The sequence below is a fragment of the Coturnix japonica genome, chromosome 23 (assembly GCF_054131305.1).
Source record: "Coturnix japonica strain WE chromosome 23, WE-NBRP24, whole genome shotgun sequence".
Lineage (NCBI taxonomy): Eukaryota > Metazoa > Chordata > Aves > Galliformes > Phasianidae > Coturnix > Coturnix japonica.
Window position 1 is genome coordinate 3666032 of NC_140685.1, and position 19614 is coordinate 3685645.

General features: G+C 39.6%; 2 protein-coding genes across 3 annotated transcripts in view; one reads left to right on the top strand and one right to left on the bottom strand.

Annotated features, from left to right (window-relative positions):
• The window catches only part of TBCD (tubulin folding cofactor D), a 97438-nt gene that overhangs the window by 53773 nt on the left and 24051 nt on the right, over window positions 1-19614 (bottom strand). The gene's annotated exons all lie outside the window — the stretch shown is intronic.
• ZNF750 (zinc finger protein 750) lies at window positions 10537-19006 on the top strand. Its single transcript, XM_015879842.3, has 3 exons — window positions 10537-10790; window positions 15230-16861; window positions 17303-19006. Exons 2-3 carry the CDS (start codon window positions 15435-15437, stop codon window positions 18027-18029), a joined length of 2154 nt encoding a protein of 717 aa, XP_015735328.2. The 5' UTR covers window positions 10537-10790; window positions 15230-15434; the 3' UTR covers window positions 18030-19006.

Sequence of the window (19614 nt, forward strand, 5' to 3'; positions counted from 1 at the left end):
ATCACTGTACGACTGCTATCTTAATCCAAAAAGATGCACCATAAATGGAGTAGGAAAATGGGAAGATATTTAAATTCATTTTGACCTAACGAGAGAAAATAAAACAGTAACCGGGGGGAGGTAGGCAAGATGTGACTATTAGGATCACAAGCACTCAACAGGTAGAAATACATTAAGGAACAATGATAGAGCAAAGATGGATGGGTATTTTAGCACTTCTCAGGTCTGACAGAAACTACAATAAAAAAAGTCTAAAAAATGTTGTCTAGCTTGTTTTGAAAAAATGCTACATCGACTGATGAAAAACCAAAATAAATGGAATTAGCTGGTTCTACAGGAACACTAAAGGAGATGCCAAGGGCAATTTTGCAAAGCTGCTGCAAATTTCCTTCAGCACAAGGTGATGGCTGCAGCTGCTTCAGAAAGCTGTATGCTCTCATCTCAGCACACTGAACAGAAAGTGGAGAAGGGCCCACAGGCAGCTCAGTGCAAGGCAGAAGAAGGCCATCCCTATGAGCAGCTCAGGCCTCCCCCATTATCCCGCAGCAGAGCTTGGGACTCACTGATGTTCTGCTCCTTTGGCTGAGACTCAAAGCACTGCTGCTGCAAAAGAACAAGTGCGAATGGAAGTCTGGAGAGCAAAGATGGACAACGCACAGAAAGGAAACAAAAGTGGACATTTAGAAGGTGGAGAAAAAAGGAAACCAAGGTGAAGTATCTTGCAATTATGTAAACACAAATACTACAACAACAGTAAAAACAAATACTGCTGCGGACAGCCCGGTCTAGAGGAATGTACCCCTGCTCATGGCAAGTGGTTGGACTGGATTGTCTTTAAGTTCCCTTCCAAAACAGAGTCAGAGAATGGTTTAAGTCATGGAAGAGCAGTAGAGGCAAAACATTTGCAGTGCCTGGCTCACTGTAATCAAGATATCTTACAAATGACCTTCCTAACCCACAGTATGGTAGGTTTCTGTGTTTATGTATCTCATGTACACAACTTTTCATCTTCAGTCTAACACAAAATACAACACAACATTAAATTTTATCTATTGTTTTTCTCTGATTTAAAATGTTCGCATCTATATTACTGCGGAGCTTTGCTTGATACACAATGCAGCAATGATGTTTTAAAGCTGTGCAGTCAGCTTCTTCAGTTTGTATCTGCTGCGCAAAATCATCAGATAACCACCTGTTCAGTCCTCAGTGTGGTCACAGTGTTGTACTGTACTGCTGCCCATTGTTTCAAATGTTCAGCTCACACCCAACTCACCCCTGAAATCGATTCTACCAGAAACTACATGTGAAAAAAAATCTTTAAAATAAATAAAAATCCAGAAGAAGCAGCTGTTGGTCTAGGAAGGCAGGGATTCATTCATTCCTTAAATTTAATATGCTATTTAAAAGCTGCCATTTAAAAGTTGGGTGCTGGGAGACAGAAAACAGACAAGACCTGAAGAGTTGCTTAATTTTGGAAGTTACCATTTCTTTCATAGTTCTGTATTAAATGTTTGCCATTAAAGACAGAGAATAAGTAGTGTCCACTCTCAACCCAATCATTAAAACAATATCCACCTGTTTAGTTCTGTGAACGCTCAAGAAAATACAGTCACCTTTACCTGTAGCCTAGAGGTATTAATAAGCACCTGTTACGCTCCACCCTGCCTTACCTAACAACATAACTGCAGGTTGCAACACAGCCCTTTGCTCAAGCCTTGTGAAAATAAAGAAACAACTCCGGGCTTCAAAGCATTACAGGCAGATTTCTCTCATCCTAGAGACAAGCTGCACAGATACTTCACTTTTAAAACACTGATTTTAAACTATCAGATGCTCAGCACCTTTCAGGTTCAGATGATAAACACTAAGCAAATAGTGATGAAAACTCATGGAAGTTACTAGAGAGTGAAGGGTCAGAGGTAACTAAACCCTTTCTCTTTGCTCCTTAAAGGTACTTTAAATTATACACATACCTAAGCTATAACAGATGCCATCAGAAGTCGAACATTACTTTAACTTGTCATGGTTTTTACATATTGCAGTGTTTATCATATAAAACATACAAATGCAGCAATTAAACAAACAACAACAAAAACCTGTTCTTTAGCCTTAGGTCTTGTCTACAGGAGAAAATTGCAAAATTCCACGTCAACTCCAGTTCATTTAGAACAGATGCATGCGTTGAATTTCTAGTTAACAACTGAATGAGTTGAAAACTAGAGTTATGTCCCCTCTTAAAACAGATTAAGCCAATGTTACCCTTTTGATATAAGGCTTACGCTGCTATGGATGGTTTATGCAGAGACACCTTTTCAAACAATAATTAATATACTGAAAAATCATAGAATCATAGAATGGCCTGGGTTGAAAAGGACCACAGTGCTCATCCAGTTCCAACCCCCTGCTATGTGCTAGGTTGGCAACCAGCAGCCCAGGCTGCCCAGAGCCACATCCAGCCTGGACTTGAATGCCTCCAGGGATGGGGCATCCACAGCCTCCTTGGGCAACCTGTTCCAGTGCGTCACCACCCTCTGGGTGAAAAACTTCCTCCTAAACTGAGACAGGGGAGGTTGGATCTTAAGACCAGTCAAGGACAAGACTGTCCACCCTCATAAAACAGCCATTCCCCCTCCTGTTTAAATGCTCCCTTCAAGTACTGGAAGGCCACAATGAGGTCTCCCTGAAGCCTTCTCCAAGCTAAACAAGCCCAGTTCCCTCCATCTTTCCTCACAGGAGAGGTGCTCCAGCCCTCTGATCATCTTAGTGGCCTCCTCTGGACCTGCAGTAAGAGCTCCATGTCCTTCCTGTACTGGGGGCCCCAGAATGATAAAATGTAACAAAAACATTTCAATTAAAAAAAAATACAGTTTTGAGTAATAATTTTATTCAGATTTTTCTTCAGCAAAACCAATGCCTTGAAGAAGTATCTGCCATCTGTAGGTTCACCTTCTTTGTGAGCCTCAGGCATAGAGAAGTGTAAACAAGCCGTATCTACAGTATGTCAACTTCCCATGTTTTACATACCCGTACTTATCATTCATATGCCTAAAAAGAAAAACAGATAAAGAGAAAAAAGAACTCTGAGTTTTCACCATGAAGAATTTCAGGTTTAAGACCACACGCTCCTACATGGCACTCTAACCTCTTTTAGAAATACGTACATCCTAATCAGAACTTCATTATGGCTCTTATGCTAATATTTAACTTACCAACTGATATGAACACAGGTAATTTTAGGTTAGGCTCATTATCAGAAATAAATATTTGCTCAAAGCTCTGCCAAACATCTATGATTTGTCCCCTTGTTTTCTATACAAACTGTATACTTGAGAATTTCTGCTTGAAGGACTGTTTCATCCAGAGGATAAGTTGAGCAGTGAGGATTCTCAAGCGCTCCATGAAACTACCATTGTATCCTGCAGGACAAGTGCCTAAAAGCTGTCAACAGGTGGCCTCTCTTCATCTATCCCTGCACTTAAGTCTGACCTAGTTTGGAGTCTGCCGGAGGAAGGGAAAGTATCACAATTCAGGCATGCTCACACAGTATGGTTGAATTTAACAGCTGGAGCACCTTAAGCTGCCATAAGTTTCTCACAATTCTTAACACTGACCACATATATAAGGTTATATGTATGCATATCCACAGACCAAATAGGCTTTTTCTAACCCGTGACCATGGAGGAGTGTGTCTGTCTGGTTGCAATCTCAGTTCAGCCTCTCACTACGTAATGAATTAAGAGTCTCTTTAATTATATGATCACGTGATATTTTTTTCCATGGACCTATCTCAGTCAGCACACAGGAAAGACCTGCTCCAGCAGTGAATCACAGCTGGGCTGCAGAGGAGATTGTTGTCTGCCTCGCTGCTGAGGGTGGAAAGTATGTAATGCAAAGACTGGCTCTCAGGCAGAAGGGAAGGGATTGCTGGTTAAGGCGGACGTTGCCCTAAAGAACTGCATTCTAACTACATTTCTGCTGGAAGACTCGCTGTTTGATACCACTCATATTACTTAAATATAGTATTTAAAGAAATGGACGTTAACGCTCATTTCCCAGGCATCTGCTTCAATAAACTAATGGCAGGTTTGTCGAAGTGCTACAACCCTGAAATTGGAGCAAGCTTCTGAGGGTGGCAGAGGGCCAATGTGGAAGCAGACAGATCTGGATTTTGGCCAGTCTATCTCAACATCATTATGTAATGCAGCTATAAAAAAACACACTATGTAAGAACCCCTACCTGGCTACACCAAAAGAACTACAGCTGACCTACGATAGCAGTCATCTACCTACCTTCGCTTCAGTGCTGAAGACAGAGCACTGAATGTTTCAGGGATTAACCCACGCACTCACGCCCAAGGCCATACGAGAGCTAAACAGAGACCTTCATACAGGTTACAGCTAACAGCTCTGCCTTTAACTTCAGCAGTAGCAAACTGCAGTTTAAGGACACGAAGAAACAGGTTTATGAAGGAATCCTACCGAGTGAATGACTTGCTCTGAAGGAGTATAAAAATTTTGCAAATTCATAACACTGCATGTCAGAAAAGAAAAATCACCAGAGAAACCCCAACCTTTAGGCTAAGGTTGTGCAATACTGAGATAAACCCTGCAGTGAAAAAGCTAGAAGCAATTCATTGTCATTTATTCCCTGCTTAGCATTTGTACCATTTCCCAGTTGCACTGTGGGAGGGACTGCTACAGATTCAGCCATTTCATTCACCTCTCTAGAACAAGAAAAGTATTTTTAATATCTTCTTGCTAATTGGAAAACCATTATGCTGACATTCCCATTACAACTCTTTAAAATACTATTTTCAGTATCAGTATCATATATCATTTTTAAAGTTCATCTGGGTGTTAGAGAAAAGAAATTCTTCTGTAACCAGCCTTTCAGGTTTGGGTGTTCTCTAGATTCTAGGAGTCCACCTAAGACAGGTAGATCTTTTTTATTTCTTCCTGTACCTGCGATGAAAAGTCCCTGGATGCTCGCCAAAAGCCTCACAATTAACTACCACTTCAGGATAGATTAGCACATTTCAGGAGCCTGACTTCCTGATGTGTCCTCCTCCAAAAACTGAGGCAGCTGCAAGTCACTATCAAATAACTTACTCTGGAATATGAAAACACAGAAGATAATCCTTAAAGATAGAGCATGCAAGCAGGTTTAAGATGCTCTAGAATACACTTCTCCAAGACTACTTAAATGTATAACTTCAATCTCATTATAGAACACTCCTGAAATTGGCCTTGGTTTTATTTAATTGCGCTTTTTTATTCTTAACAAGAGGCCAATTGGAACTGGCCTCTTAAACAAACACAAGTTGTTCCTTTCCCATCGTATGTGGAGTTTTTCAGACTTTTTTGTTCTTTTTAAAGTACACTAACATTGGTATATGACAATCAGGAAGCACCATTCTCTATACTGCCAAACAAACCTACTCTCTTATCAATACCAGGGGCATTTTCTGTACTAGACACACCACTGATAACCTGGTATTATCACAGAGCACATACTCACTCTAACCAAATATTTACAACAGAAGCCGAGGGAAAGGTGGAAGTTGTGCACACAGTGACATTCGTTCAAAGCTGTAACATCTGCTAGCGAGGTAAGATATTTGAAATCTGACAGCAGAAAATACTTCATTTCATACAAACTGCTCATCAAAATTACACGTGACAATATGATCTTAAATGAGATAAAATGCCAATTGAAATAAACAGCAATATGCTTTACTCTGAAGGTAATTGATAAACAGCAGAAATAAATGATGGTTCTTCACTAGCTGCTTTTTTTCCCCCCCACTCTTCTCTATTTATTCTAAGAGTAAAAAATGGATCCACTATTTGGATCACTCACACTGACCCACCAATATTACACTTCTGAATTAGCCATTGTTTATCGATCCCATCAGCATCATGAGCTTAAATGCTGCTTTCATCGTTTCCACAGTTCAAAAAATGGGAAAGGGATTGTTTCAATCAATTCCCCTTGAATAGGTAAGGGCACATAAGAATGCAGGCAGACCAAAAATAACGCCTTCCTGGCTGGAACCCTTCCAAAACAAGCACTACTCCATTGCAAGTTTAACTGTGCAGTTCTTCCACGCTCTTTGCTCTGGCCTCCTCTCCTTGCTCTTCCAAGATGTCAATATTACCAACCTTACACACATCAGTTCTTACAAATATATGATGGCACTATAGGTGCCATTTAACAGATACAGCTGTGACTTTTGAGCAGTTAATGAGCTTTTGGGTGAATTTAGCATGAGAACACTTTCAGTCTCGCCACTGGCATACTCAGAACACCTAGGAAGTTTCATGTTCCTATATATGACACACCTTATTAGCTAGAAAGTTTATACTATGCTGTCATCAAGAGAAATTTTAATAACGTCCTTTCACAAGCAAACCAGAAATTCAAGTAAACTAGGATTCTCTTGTTTGTTTAGTATTTATCCCCACCCAATTAAATAAAAAACTCTATAAATAATAGTCTAAAGCCGACAAAGCCACAAATACAGTACAAAACAAAAGATGTGAAATCATATAGAAACCACACTAAAATACAAGTTTTGGGCCCTGACATACACTGTACAGTCAGAAATGTTTCATTTAAGAGCGCTGCAATTCCAGATGTAGAAATTGACAAAAACACAACATCAGAACATAACATTTTAATGACAGGTTCTTGTCATTTTGCTCAAAGAAAGTTTTCTCTATAAAGCAAAAGTAGCTGCATGACCCATATTAAAAAGACTGAGCTAAATGGTAACACACAGCTTCCAACTCAAAAACACAGCCAAAGTGCAGTTCAAGAGCTCTGGATTAAAAAAAATAATAAGGAAGCAGCAGATTTCACTTGCTCTTCTATATTGCATTTGAAATTTAAGGAGTAGACAACACATGAATCATCCAAATCTTTACAAATTTGACATGTTTCAAAGGACGACTGAAAGCTAAAAACCTTTCAAGTCCAGAAATTCTCACTGCATGCATCATGTTCTCTTCTTCATGAGACTGGCATTGCTGCAGACAGACAACGATGCCTCAAAGAAAATGTGTGGGACTGATTTCATATAAACTAGAACTGCACGTGGCACAATTCATTTCAGATCCTACTACTGGATTCCATGAGAAAAAAACTTCACTTCACATGGGTGAGAAAACTGCCTTAGAATCTCTGGCACAAATCTTGAAATCAAAGCAAAAACACTCTGCATGAAAAACACTAGGAATAATAAATTTTAAAAGGCAATTATAACCAAAACATCAAGTAGAAACTCAAGAAAAGCATATTTAACATCTCTGTTAAAAGGACTGATAATGAAAAGAATGACTACCCAAAGCTCCTTTTTATAAACAGTTCCCAGTTTTGCCTACAGTCTCAGTTTCTGATGTTACCAACTTCCCCCGAGATGTTTCAGTGCCCAAGGGTGAGGATGGGAACCAGGAGGAAGATCATCCCAGTTCCAGGCCAAACACTAACAATGCAGGCCACAATAAATATCTAAAAATATGATCTGCAGTTGCTATTAACTGCTGAGCTTTTATTCTTTTCCCATACAAATAATTTGCTCTAGTAATCATGAACAAGTGGCTCACAAACATCAGCAAGGTAATCTGCCCAGACATATCTCCAAAGTCAGGGACTGGAATCATTATGAGAAACAAAGGCACGTTTCAAAGCTGTTATTTGAAAAGCATTAAGACTAATGACTATTCATATGGGATAGAAGAAAACAGTTATGAGAATATTGTACAAGAATCACGTAATATTTTGGGGCACAGCATGAACTACACCAATTACACTCAAATACATCTCCCCCCTCCTGGGACTGTAGAGCAGCCAAGTCCAAACATGTTAATACAGATAGCAAAATCTGTCAATAACTTCAGTTCGAGCAACCCAAGAACAAAAAGGGCTTTCTTGAACATTTAGCTCAAAGCCACTCATCCTGACACATAATGAAAGCGACAAGGACAGAAGTGGCTGCCAGTCACACAGTTTCAAGGCACCTCTACAAGGCAGGCTCTGGACTTCACAAGTTACATGTCCACCAGTGCTCAACTAAGTGTCTTTACTCTCATTTATCTTTGATCATCCTTCTTCCTTCTTCCTTGCAATAACAAGTACATGCATTCATAAAGCATCTCGAGACAGACCTGGCAGTCCTGCTGATGACCGACAACCAGTGGACATGAAAGCCAGCAGCAGCTCTGGCTGATCCAAGGCATCAGAACAATTTGGGCACCAGGGCTGTTCTACGCTTTAGAGCAGAAAGCTGAGAATTACTTGATTAACAGAGGGCTTGATAAGTGACCAGAGCAACACCAAGCACTCTTTTCATACATCCAGGGAATTCAGTTTTGAAGTGCGAGGGTGAAAATAAAAATTACATAAGCAGCTTATCAAGAACAGGTGAAGTTAATCCCATTTATATGTATGGCTTCTGATAAAAACATTTTGTTTTGTGTTTAATGCCAAACGTCAGAAAAAGTCCATGTAAAAACATGAAGAAAAACATATAGTTTGTAACACTTACAGAATGGCATTTTATGCTACAGTTATTAGACAAGTGAAATTCAATTACAGCTACACAACACATCCTTGATAATGTCCATGAGTCTGAATTTTATATAGAACAAAACTGTATGTGTCGAACTACATAAAGCAGCTATAAAGACCATCAGAGGTATAAAAATAATCACAACTAGGGGGAAGGAAAAAAAAACCAAAACAATAAAAATGTGGGGGAAAAAATTAATAAACATGTGATTATGTTCATTCTGCTGCTCATCTCAATTAATCTGAGTGTTGTACTCAAGTAAACTAAGGAGGGTGTTACTAACAGGTTCCGTTTACCAAACACTCAAGATGCAAGCATAATGAGTTAACAAAAGTGATGAAACCACGTCACTGCAATCAAGATTTATTACTTCCAGGAGCATAAACAAGGAGCTATTGTGCTCCTCTTCTAGGGTCCATCATGAATCGCCTCACCTAGATCTGATTTTTACTAAAATCCAAACACCAAGAAAAACACCAATTACATACTGTTCTGTTTTTCCAGTTTTACTTCCTTTACAGCTGATTCTAGGTGACCTTCCAGAAAGTAGCTCAATTCAATTAGCAATTAGACATCGCATCCACCTTCCACACACCAGATCAGGGAAGGGGGCTGTGTTGCCTCCCAACCCAATTCAGTCACCTAAATTAAAGGATTCCCCTTCAGTAGCTTTTTCTAGTTGCCAAAATATGCAATTTTCATTCAAAACAAGATATGTGATCAGATTCTACTCAAAGACATTGGCCCCCACCCCATCACGTGCCAAAAAATACAAGTAATAAAGAAACCTTCCTCCAGCTACAGAAAACAAAGACTAGAGCACAAGACTGTGGGCTACTGAGCAACATCTTCAGCTGCTGAAGCAAGTCTTCTTCCTACAGGCCTTTACAGAGCCAAAGAATTGACAGCTAGACAGTCATAAGACATCTTTCTAGGCTGCATTATTGGAAAGTGAACATTAAAGCAAAAACCAAACAAAAAAAGCAAGCACCTCCAGATCCACATTTTTATCATAAAATTATCAACTGCTTGTACTCAGAAAAAACGTCCCAAAAACTACACTGGCACAAAGGAAGAATGGGCATCTGTATACCTACGTAGGAAAGCACATGTCCATAAGACACTCACACCTCCATATTTAAGTTGTAAAAAATTTAATGGCTCAAAACTAACAGAAATTGTAGCCAGAAAACACTTGGGTCTCGCAGTAACACAAATGGATTTTTAGAGACAACTAGACAGAAGTACCCCAAGATTTTCCTTTTGAAGTGCCAGTATGTGAGAAGTTATTATTTCACCAGGCTACCAGATAATTGGTAGATACACTAATAAAGTTCTCATTTATGATCTGTGATTCTGTGATCTCCAACTAAAATGCAACTAAGAGCAAGTACTGGCACTAATAAGTAGATGATGAGACTTCCTCCTTTCCCCATGCAGTTTTGCCACTCCTGAGCAAACGTTCAGACGTGATAATCAATTTCTCACCGAGGTGACTCCTTCCCATTTGCAGGATCTGTACATTTGACTGCTGATTATAGGCAAGCTTTGGCAGGTTCCTGTGGCAAGCTTAGAGTTAGTTGAGTCCCGCCTTCGGAGAGGAGACTCATGAAGGACAAAAAGATTTAAATAAAAATGGAAAGGGTGAGGAAAAAAAAAAAAAAAAAGAAAAAAAAAAAAAGCAAGAAAATTAAAGCTCCAAAGGCATTTAAAATATAAAAAAGCCAGTTTCTAATAAGAACATAAAATTCCTATTTTTAAGCTTTACTACCCTCTGTGCACTGTTGAGTCTGCTGTTTGCAAGTCACTTGTACTGAAGTTAAGTAGGTTGGAAGCTCAGTGTATCACGCCTAGCCATTTCTGACCCCATGCTGCAGACTACTGCTCAAAGGAACAGACACCAGAGTTTAAAGTCAAACTTGGTTGTTGGAGGGCACAAAAGCAACAAGAGCTCCCTTCGATAGCCGAGATGCTGAGGTAATGCTGAATGAAAGCAGTGGACGCAAACAAATGAATCGTAGCTTCAGGCTGGAGTAATATCAGGTGCATCTCTACACCCTGAGGGCTCAACTCCTACACTTCTTAAGTCCCTCCCCCTGAAACAACCTCCTGCAGTTTCACTTAGGGAGCCGGCAGCGAACAGGTACTTCTCTCTCAGCAGTGACAGCTACAGGGTAGCAACAGTGATCACCTGGAAGGTTTCACACACCTATGTCTCTGGTAAGTACTCTTCTTTAAAGAATTTTTTTTTTCAAATAAAATGTGTTTATATTACAGCTGAAACGTAAATCGGAGCTTTTCCTTTTTCAGCTGGCTCAGAAGCCTGGGTTCCTCCCAGCAGGTGCATTTACTGCTCCACTTAAAGCTTTCGGCAGAAAGTTTCAACAGGAGAGGGAAAGATTTTAGACTGTGCCAAAAAAGGACTCTTAGCTTTTACAGTAACTTATTCTTGTTGGTGAAAAATATTTTAAGCACCTTTTTTTTTTTTTCAGTAAAGAAAGTTAATGTATTATATTGAAAAATGACAGGAAAGCTATATTGATTGGAATTGCTGCTTATTCTGCCAACTGTTCTTTATACATTAGGACCAGGTTAATCTGAAAAGCTTGTGTGAAAACCATGTATTCCATTTCAGTTTTGATTTGTTAGTTTTCCAGCTTGTGGGAACGTAGTAAAGAAAACTGGATTGCTGTGAGTTACCCTTTCTCTCGCCAATTAAAGTGCATTAAGATGGGGAGTTATTAAGTTAATATTTACGAAGATTCTGTATTCTCATCCCCACCACCTAACCAGGCTGCTCGGTCCCTGCCGCCGCGCTGCCTCTCTCGACAAGCACAGCCCTCACTCCCTGCACGCACACTTCCTTCCCAGCCCTCGCCAACCCACTCCTCTCGCCCATGTTTCCTCCTAATTAACAAACAGTTGTGTTAAAATTTTATCTTTCAGTTTAAAGGAACTGGAAGTTTAGAAGGGAGTGGTAGTTAATCACTGGAAAATCTCAACCTGAATAAACCTCACAAATCTTGTTCTTGCAACACTCTAGGTAGGTGACAATGGCATGTCCTTGAGTTATGCAATAATGCCACATCACAATATTTTAATTATAGCATGTCCTTCAAAATGTTTCCACCCCAGTGAGTGCTCCTGGTCAGAGAGATCAACATCACCAAAGGATACTGCAATAATAATGGAGTGTGCATGACAAACTGTTACGTACTTTGCTAAAGCAGTGTCCTAAAAAGACGCCTAATTACCAGTCCTGCTTGTAATAAAAGGCATTTTGAAATTTCCCCTTTGATCAACTGGACATCTTAGACTGCTTTAAAAACTAAAAAACAGCATGCATATATGTATATATATGTATGTACATGCATATATACATGTGTGTATGCATGTGTATGAATACATATGTGTAAGTATACACACACAAGTATACAGAGAAATATATTTTTGTATAATATCCTTACTTTCTGGACTTGCTAACCTTTATAAAAGCAAGGAGGCAGCAGTCACACACTTAAATTGGAAGGAAGAAGTCGTGCAGCTCTCGCTCTCGGCTGGACAGGGCTGTAACAACGTGCACTGTCGACAGAGCAAACAACTGAGAGCCTCAGGTTTAACCCATGATCTCAGTAATCTGTTTTCTGTAGAAATATAAATCAACACTCCTGCTGCACTACAGAAACGAAGCAGATTTCATATTTAACTATCCACTCTTCTCAAATCTGGCATTCAGGAACTAAATTCTCAGTTAACAAACAAAAAGGCACAAAAGCTATCCAAGCTATCACCCTGCTGTTTCAGTTTTTCCCCCCCCCATTTTTTAAATAATACCACAAATTTGGGGATTCCAGTCAAAGTCAAAAGGAACTGATTTTGATTTTTATTTTCTAATTCTAGATTTTACCCTCAGTCACCTAAAAACATGCGTGTACAACTGCAAGTAACTAATATTATTTATATACAGACAGTCTGAATTAGGTGCAGCTGCTTCAAAACCACTGATATTTTTCCAGTTTTATATGCGGGATCAAATAGTTTTATATTTCTTTAGTTGTGAATTAAGTACTTTTGCCAGAAACTCCCGTGTTTTACTTTGAAATTAAAACAGAAAGTGTCCTTTTCGGCTTAGTTTAGAAACATTTCACTACTGGCACGTTTAAGTCATTAGAAAAGAAGAAGTATTAACCATTAAAAGAGTGAAACACAGCATGAATCTGGCTGACATTTGTTTACTAAAGAGTGAACACTGTCTCCAAATCAGCTCCTCGCCCTCTCAGGTGAGCGCAGCTGGTTCCAGGAGCAGTGTCTGCAGGCTGAGCATGCCATCAAAAAGCGTCTCTAATTCTCTCCTGCTGCACACGTAGCAAAGAAGCTGCCAATGCTCCAAATTTCTAACATTAAAACTGCAACAGCGCATTTTGTCTTATTAAGAAACGATACTTAATATTCTGTAGAACAGGAATAACTTGAATCAAAGTTAAATACCAAGTACAACGTCGGGGTGGGGGGGAACAGGACGCACAGGAATTTACACTGTTAAGCAAAGGAAGGCTAGAAGAACAAGAAAATCTAATTAACATCTCTTTATTATAAGTGCTGCACCTGAATGTAAATTCAGACTTATCATAAATGGCCAAACTCAGAATGCACTGGAGTTTTAACAGCAATATCTTCTTTTCAAGAACTATCAGTACAAGGGCTTCCAAGAAGATATAAGGAACAAGTACAAACTGACACGATCACGTCCATTACAAGCTGTCCGAGTTCGCTATACACCATTAGTCAAAAGTAAATTCACTTAAGGCAAGAAAAAAACCCACCAACCAACCAGGCAGCTCCCTGTCTGTACCTCCCATTGCAAGCCTTAGTTTTTTATTTCTGTGTGTTTATTAAGTAAAAGCATTATATCTTTATCTTTCAGAAGAATGCAGGCTATTAGTTTCAAATACTACAAAGCACGTTTGTTTTGTATCTTTATTTTTTTACTCTGAGCTACTATTTTAACCAGACTGCAGTGACAGGAGCTTAACAAGCTGCTGAACACCTCAGCTGGTTTTCTTTTGCACTGTAACAACGTCAGCGACCACCAACTCCAACAAAAAAACTTTGTTAAAAGCTGAGAATTAAGCAGCAACTTCTCTGTGCTTTCCTGTTTCCAGACACTGTCACAGATTTAATCATTTGTTAATTGTAATCAAAAGATTGTTTTTTTCTATCTATAAAGTAGGCTGCGTTTTTCATTGTGCTTTCACAATTACCATTCTAACACTAATTAATATTTCTATGACACCAGAAGCAATATGTAATACAGGTTCCCAGAATTACTATACCTGATAAAACAAGCAGCAATTCTGTAGCTTTGCCTTCAGTTTTCATAACGTGTTGTGTGCCATTTTCTATTAAATAATCTCTGATTTAAGAAATGCAAAACATTTCTACTTTAACTCAAGTCTCACAGCATGTAATTACTAACAATCCTTTCCATAAACTTGATATTTTAACACTACTAATCCAAACCTCAATGTAAAAAGCTTTAAAAAAAACAACAACCAAGCTATCCTAGTCACTCCTACAATTAGTATTCCTGCAGTTTCGGGTAACACAATAGATACAGTACGTGGTTTTGCAACAGTCATCATTTTGATAATGATGCTTATAGTTCATGATGAAATCATCAGTTTTTAGATCTCTGCCATAACACATCCTATAAAATCATGAGAACTTGACTCTGAGAGTTTCTCACGCCTTCAGAATCAGCGAACATAATGGAACAAGCTGATACAAGCCCTCCTGACTTATCTACTGAGCAAATCATTAGGCTGTACAAAGTATCCACAACCTTACTTTTTCTGCAGAAAGGCAGATAGATCACGGCCCTGGGAATCAATCACTGCCAGCTGCTTTTTGTAAAAAGAGTGAATTAATATACTTGTGTGTCTATCAGAGCAATACACCAAGCGCTGCGCGGCAAAAGAATGTGAAATGCGTTTATCAAGCAGAATATTCTATTAGTCAGATACTCCAGTACTCATTTCTCTTAATTGAATTAGGAAGAGTAAGAAAATTGGTGTGGTTTTATCCTTCGAGAGATTGGCCACTTTTGAGGTATCCATCAAGATTAGGCTGTTAGGAAATGCCATGCAGTTAAAAGAGGGGCTGGTCAGTCTCTGAAAGAGCCAAGTCAGCTACCCGAGTGCAGCCAATCCACTCCACCCTCATTTCACCAAGCAGGAAAACTCCCTCCTCTCTTTCCCCAACCGGCCTGACGGGCTTGCCCCATACCCAGCCGCTGCCAGGACCTGCCTCCTCTCATTCTACCCACCTCCACTCCTCTCTCAATAGCTCCACCTAGATTTCTGCTTTCATCCCCTGAATGAATAGTCCTTCAATTTACAGAGAAAACTCCTCCAGGTCCCAGCAGCAGCAGGTGACAGCACTGCTGAAAACTGGGGAACTTCTGCAAATATGTTTAAGTGCTGAACAATGTTCCAGTTTAACATGTGTCTATTTTACATCTGGAGTCCAGCATTTTTGTCTTGTTTTACCAAAAAACACGCATTATAGATATAATGAGGGGAAATACAGTTCAAAAAATAAATAAATAAACATGTTTATGTTTAGTTCCACCACAGCTAATTGTAAACTTTGTGTTCCAGTGCTACCAGTTAGAGAAGTGCTGCTTTCCGGCACCCCCTCTCCCCTGAGACACCCTGGGAGTTGGCTTCCTCTCTTCACCTGGGAAGAAGGATTCCAGAAACCTGATAAACTGGAAACATCAAGAGGCTAAAGCTAAGGAAAGCTTACCACAAGAAAGTTTTTATAAAGAACCATTACATTTAATTGTTCCAAGCAGAAAAGAAGATGAGTCTCCTCAAAGAGCGTAAACCAAAGAAGCCTCATTACATCCCAAGACCGCCAGGAAAGCCATTTAAGTATAAGTGCTTTCAGTGCCCCTTTACTTGCAATGAGAAATCCCATCTTTTTAACCATATGAAGTATGGCCTCTGCAAAAACTCCATTACTTTAGTATCAGAGCAGGACCGTGTTATCAAGTGCCCAAAGACTAGCTCCTTGGAGCCCAAGCAGATCAATCACCTAGAGCCTACAGTCAAACCCACTTCTTCCAAGTCAGCCACAAACGGACTCTCCAATCTTGATTCAAAGCCTCAATATGCTTTTCCAAAAGAAGATGCCAAGGAAAACGTTGAGTTACAAAACCAAGCAACGAACACAGCAATCCAAGGTCAGAAACCTGCAATCCAGAAGGAACTAACCCCTGCCAGTACCTCAGCAGAAAGCACCCTTGGCATGCAGCCTCTTCTGGACAGCATCGTGAGGCCCTCGGCTTTTGTTCCTGTAGGAGAACACAGAGATAGCAAAGGCCCAGAAACTAGTGAAGTACCTGAAATTCTATCGCTTTCTAACAAGAGTTCACCTTTTCACACTAAATCTGCATTTCATGCACCAAGTCACCCATGGAAAGCAGGCTCTCCTTTCCTCACAGAATTTCCACACAAAGTTCCTCCCACAAAAGGCTTTGGTTCCATTCCACCTTACATGCAACCAATGATTCCAGAGTACTCGCCCCACTTTTATGAGCATAGGCTGGCCATCTACACTCCTTACTTGCTTCCAGGTAGTTCCGAGTGTGAAAGCTCTGCTCTGTCCGTCTATGGCACACAAGACCAAAGACACTTTCTTCCTCACCCTGGGCCACTTCCGAAACACATAAATCCATCAGCATATGAACACTATCGATTGTTCCAACAGTATCATTCCACTCCTCCAATACCATATGGATTTTGCAGGCCCACGGATCCTCCATTTTATCGATTTTCACACGTAGCCGGCATTAACAGAGATCAAAGTTCTCATCTAAGGGAAGAAACTACTCTGTTATATCCAGCTTCTTTAAGCCCTTCCCAACAATATCCTCTAGGTTCACATAAAAAACAAGCAGACTATGAAAAGGAACTAACATTACTGCATGCCAAAAGTCATTCCAAAGATGACCAAAATGAAAGAGAGAATGCTAAAATGAGCCCTCTCGCAGGAAGTGCAGCAACGGGCTCCCCGGGCAGGCCTAGCCCCACCAACTTCACTCAGACAAGCCATGCGTGTGAGGGCTTATTTGACCTCTCCAACAAGTCATCTTCCACATCGCTTGGAAAATATGATCAGCCAGAAGAAAACTTTACAGCTTTCAGACCTGTAAGGAAAAGCACTGATCAACCAGCTCTACTTCCAAGTGTGCCAACACAGCAAGATAGAGAAGATTCACCTTCCAGGTAAAGCAATAACATCACTTTGCAAATTATTGTCAGATTTATTAGGGGCACACATAGATAGCATGCATATATTTCACGCAATCCCCCTTAAATACATTTACATTTATAGCACCAGGATAATTTGTCTGTAAGATGTGTCCACAAAACAGCTATAAGCACAACTGTACAAATCCCAGCTGCTGTATGAACAAGCTGCTCATTCACCTGAATGCATCAGGTACCTCTAACACCGTCACCATGCATGTAACAATGTATTTCAGGAAAACACTTCTATTGGAGAGAGAGGTATGATGAAAGTGAGTTGGGGAGGGAAAAGATAAAAGAAAAGACTGTAAACTACTGACCCATATTTTTATATTCTTTTCCTCTCCTCCAGTTGCTCAGCCTCAATTTTAGAAAAGCAACAGATACTGAATTCTCTTTTCTCCTCATTTCTTTCAGCATTAATGTCACTGATGAAGATTCATATACACCGAGTGAAAGCCACAACAATGAAGGTTCACAGTCCAACACTGAAGACGACACCGGAATAGCTCCCCTTAATCTTTCAAAAAAGGCTGACACAAATGCAGGACCTGCTCACGAACATGCATACAAAGCCACGTCCAAAGCAGAAAGCCAGAACTTCCTAGAATTGCAAGATATGCCTCTGAACCTCTCGGTAAAAGATTCCTGTAACACAGTAAGCCTGAAAACAACATCCCACAGTCCACCTCATGATAATGGTGCTGCTACTTCTCCAAAGAGAGAAAATGAAAACTCAGGAGCAGAAAGCTCGGGAGCATGTAACCCCAAGAACCCGATTAACAGTGCCTGTGACAAACCTTTCCTGGCTCACCATAACGAAGCTCAAGATTTACGCATCATTGACAGCTGCGATGAACAGAAACAAACAGCAGCTGTAGCTCTCTGTCAGCTTGCTGCATACAGCCCCAGCAAAGTTAGGATGGACAATGAAGGGCAGAGTCCTCAGGACTGTAGTACTTTGAGTACAGAATCTGCTTCTAACTCTTCTGATACTCAGGATACTCAGTGCAATCAAAAAGTAAAAGGACAAAAAAGGACAAATCAAAAAGAATCAGCAAAATCACAGCAAAGCACTAAAAGAGTAAGGCCCAATGACTGTAGCAGAGTCTTCACTTTGAGGAAGAGAACAAGAGTATCTTAATATCCCACTTTCCAATTTGTTTCTTATCATAGAAATTAGCTGCCACCTACACAGAAATTTTCGACAAACCATCTCTTATTAGAGTTGGTCCATGACAAGATACATTCAAACTCTCCTGTGTAAATATTGTTCATAATTTTATATTAGTATTTTTAAATAATTGAGTGTTCTCTTATATAAGCTCAGGTTTTGATGAGTGAATTTTTGCATTCATGACTAAAGGCAAAGTCCATTAGACAAATCTCTAAGATTTTTAGCAACTGTATTAATGTAAAATAACTTTAACAACTTCTTTTTCTTATAAGATGTTTAAGCTGTAGTAACAATACTGTTCAATAGCACACTGTCAGTATTTTTCAGGATTAATTTTATTTAATAGAGTTTTTTGTCATTTTTTCTTTGAACAACTTTATATTTTGTGGTTCAGTAGTTTAAAAAAAGCATAATATTAGACCTGGCTACTTGAGAGTTTACTGTAAAAACTGGTCAGGGGATGAATGCAATTCACCATTATGCCATAATGCAAAACAACAGTCCAAATTACTCAGAGGCAGACGCCAGCTTGAACAGACCAACCCAAACCTTGTATAAGCAGGGTAATAATTCTTGTGCTGGCTAAAAACAGGACTTCAGCTAAACCAGAGACAGCCTGCACCAAGTTCACATGTGCAGTTTAGCTTTAACTGAACCACTATGAAAATACAGAAAATATGAAGATCTAAATGATTTAGGTGCCTAATCCTCTGAGCTTAGACAGACACTGGGCAACCTTCAAACTCCAAACCTTGAAGGATATTTATATAATTTATTTCACCTGAGAAAACTCTCCTGGTGAAGGTTTTATTTCATAAAACATGCATCACCAATTATCAGTTTCAGCGTGCTTCTAAACGGATCCTAAACCTGCTAATTCTGCTTCTACAACTGTGTACATAAACTTGTAATTTTTCAAATAAATCTGTAACCTGTACCTGAAACGTATGTGAAGTCATTCATGAACACAAATACATTTGCTACACTGTCTGTTACACGCTGTGGAAGGAAAAAAGAAAAAGGGAAAGGAGTGTTGTATCAAGTACCAATTAACTCTAAAAATGGAACTTCCTTCACTGAATAATTAACTCAGCAGAACCATACAACTGAACTCCAGCTCAGTATGAAACCCTTGCAATAAAGCTGCTGTCCATCATACCCTGAACTTCTCCAAAAGGCAAATGTGGGGCTGTTCCACTGTATAAACATCTCTCCTACATTTCAATAGTATCAGTGTAAAGAAAATAACTCCAGATTAACCATTATTCACTCAAAAATATGGGTATACATGAGTCGTTATTCATATAATAGAGACTCTCATCTGCCTGAACATTATCAGCAGGCATAAACCTTGGTAAGGAAGCAGAGCTGCATTAAACGCAGTGCAGTCTCCAGAACTTACTGTCTAATTTTTGTGCAGCGGAGTTCCAAGATAAACTACTTAAAATGTTCTGCCCAAGTTGTTAACTTTAAACAGAAACTTTCAGGGATTAAGTTCTGAGATAAAGTTTCCAAGTTATTAAAAGAAACGGAAGAGTAACACTGCTGTTCT

Coding starts and splice junctions, on each gene's coding strand:
- ZNF750 (XM_015879842.3), top strand. CDS start 15,435: ATGAGTCTCCTCAAAGAGCGTAAACCAAAGAAGCCTCATTACATCCCA. Junction 16,862..17,302: donor AGAGAAGATTCACCTTCCAG/GTAAAGCAATAA, acceptor CATTTCTTTCAG/CATTAATGTCACTGATGAAG.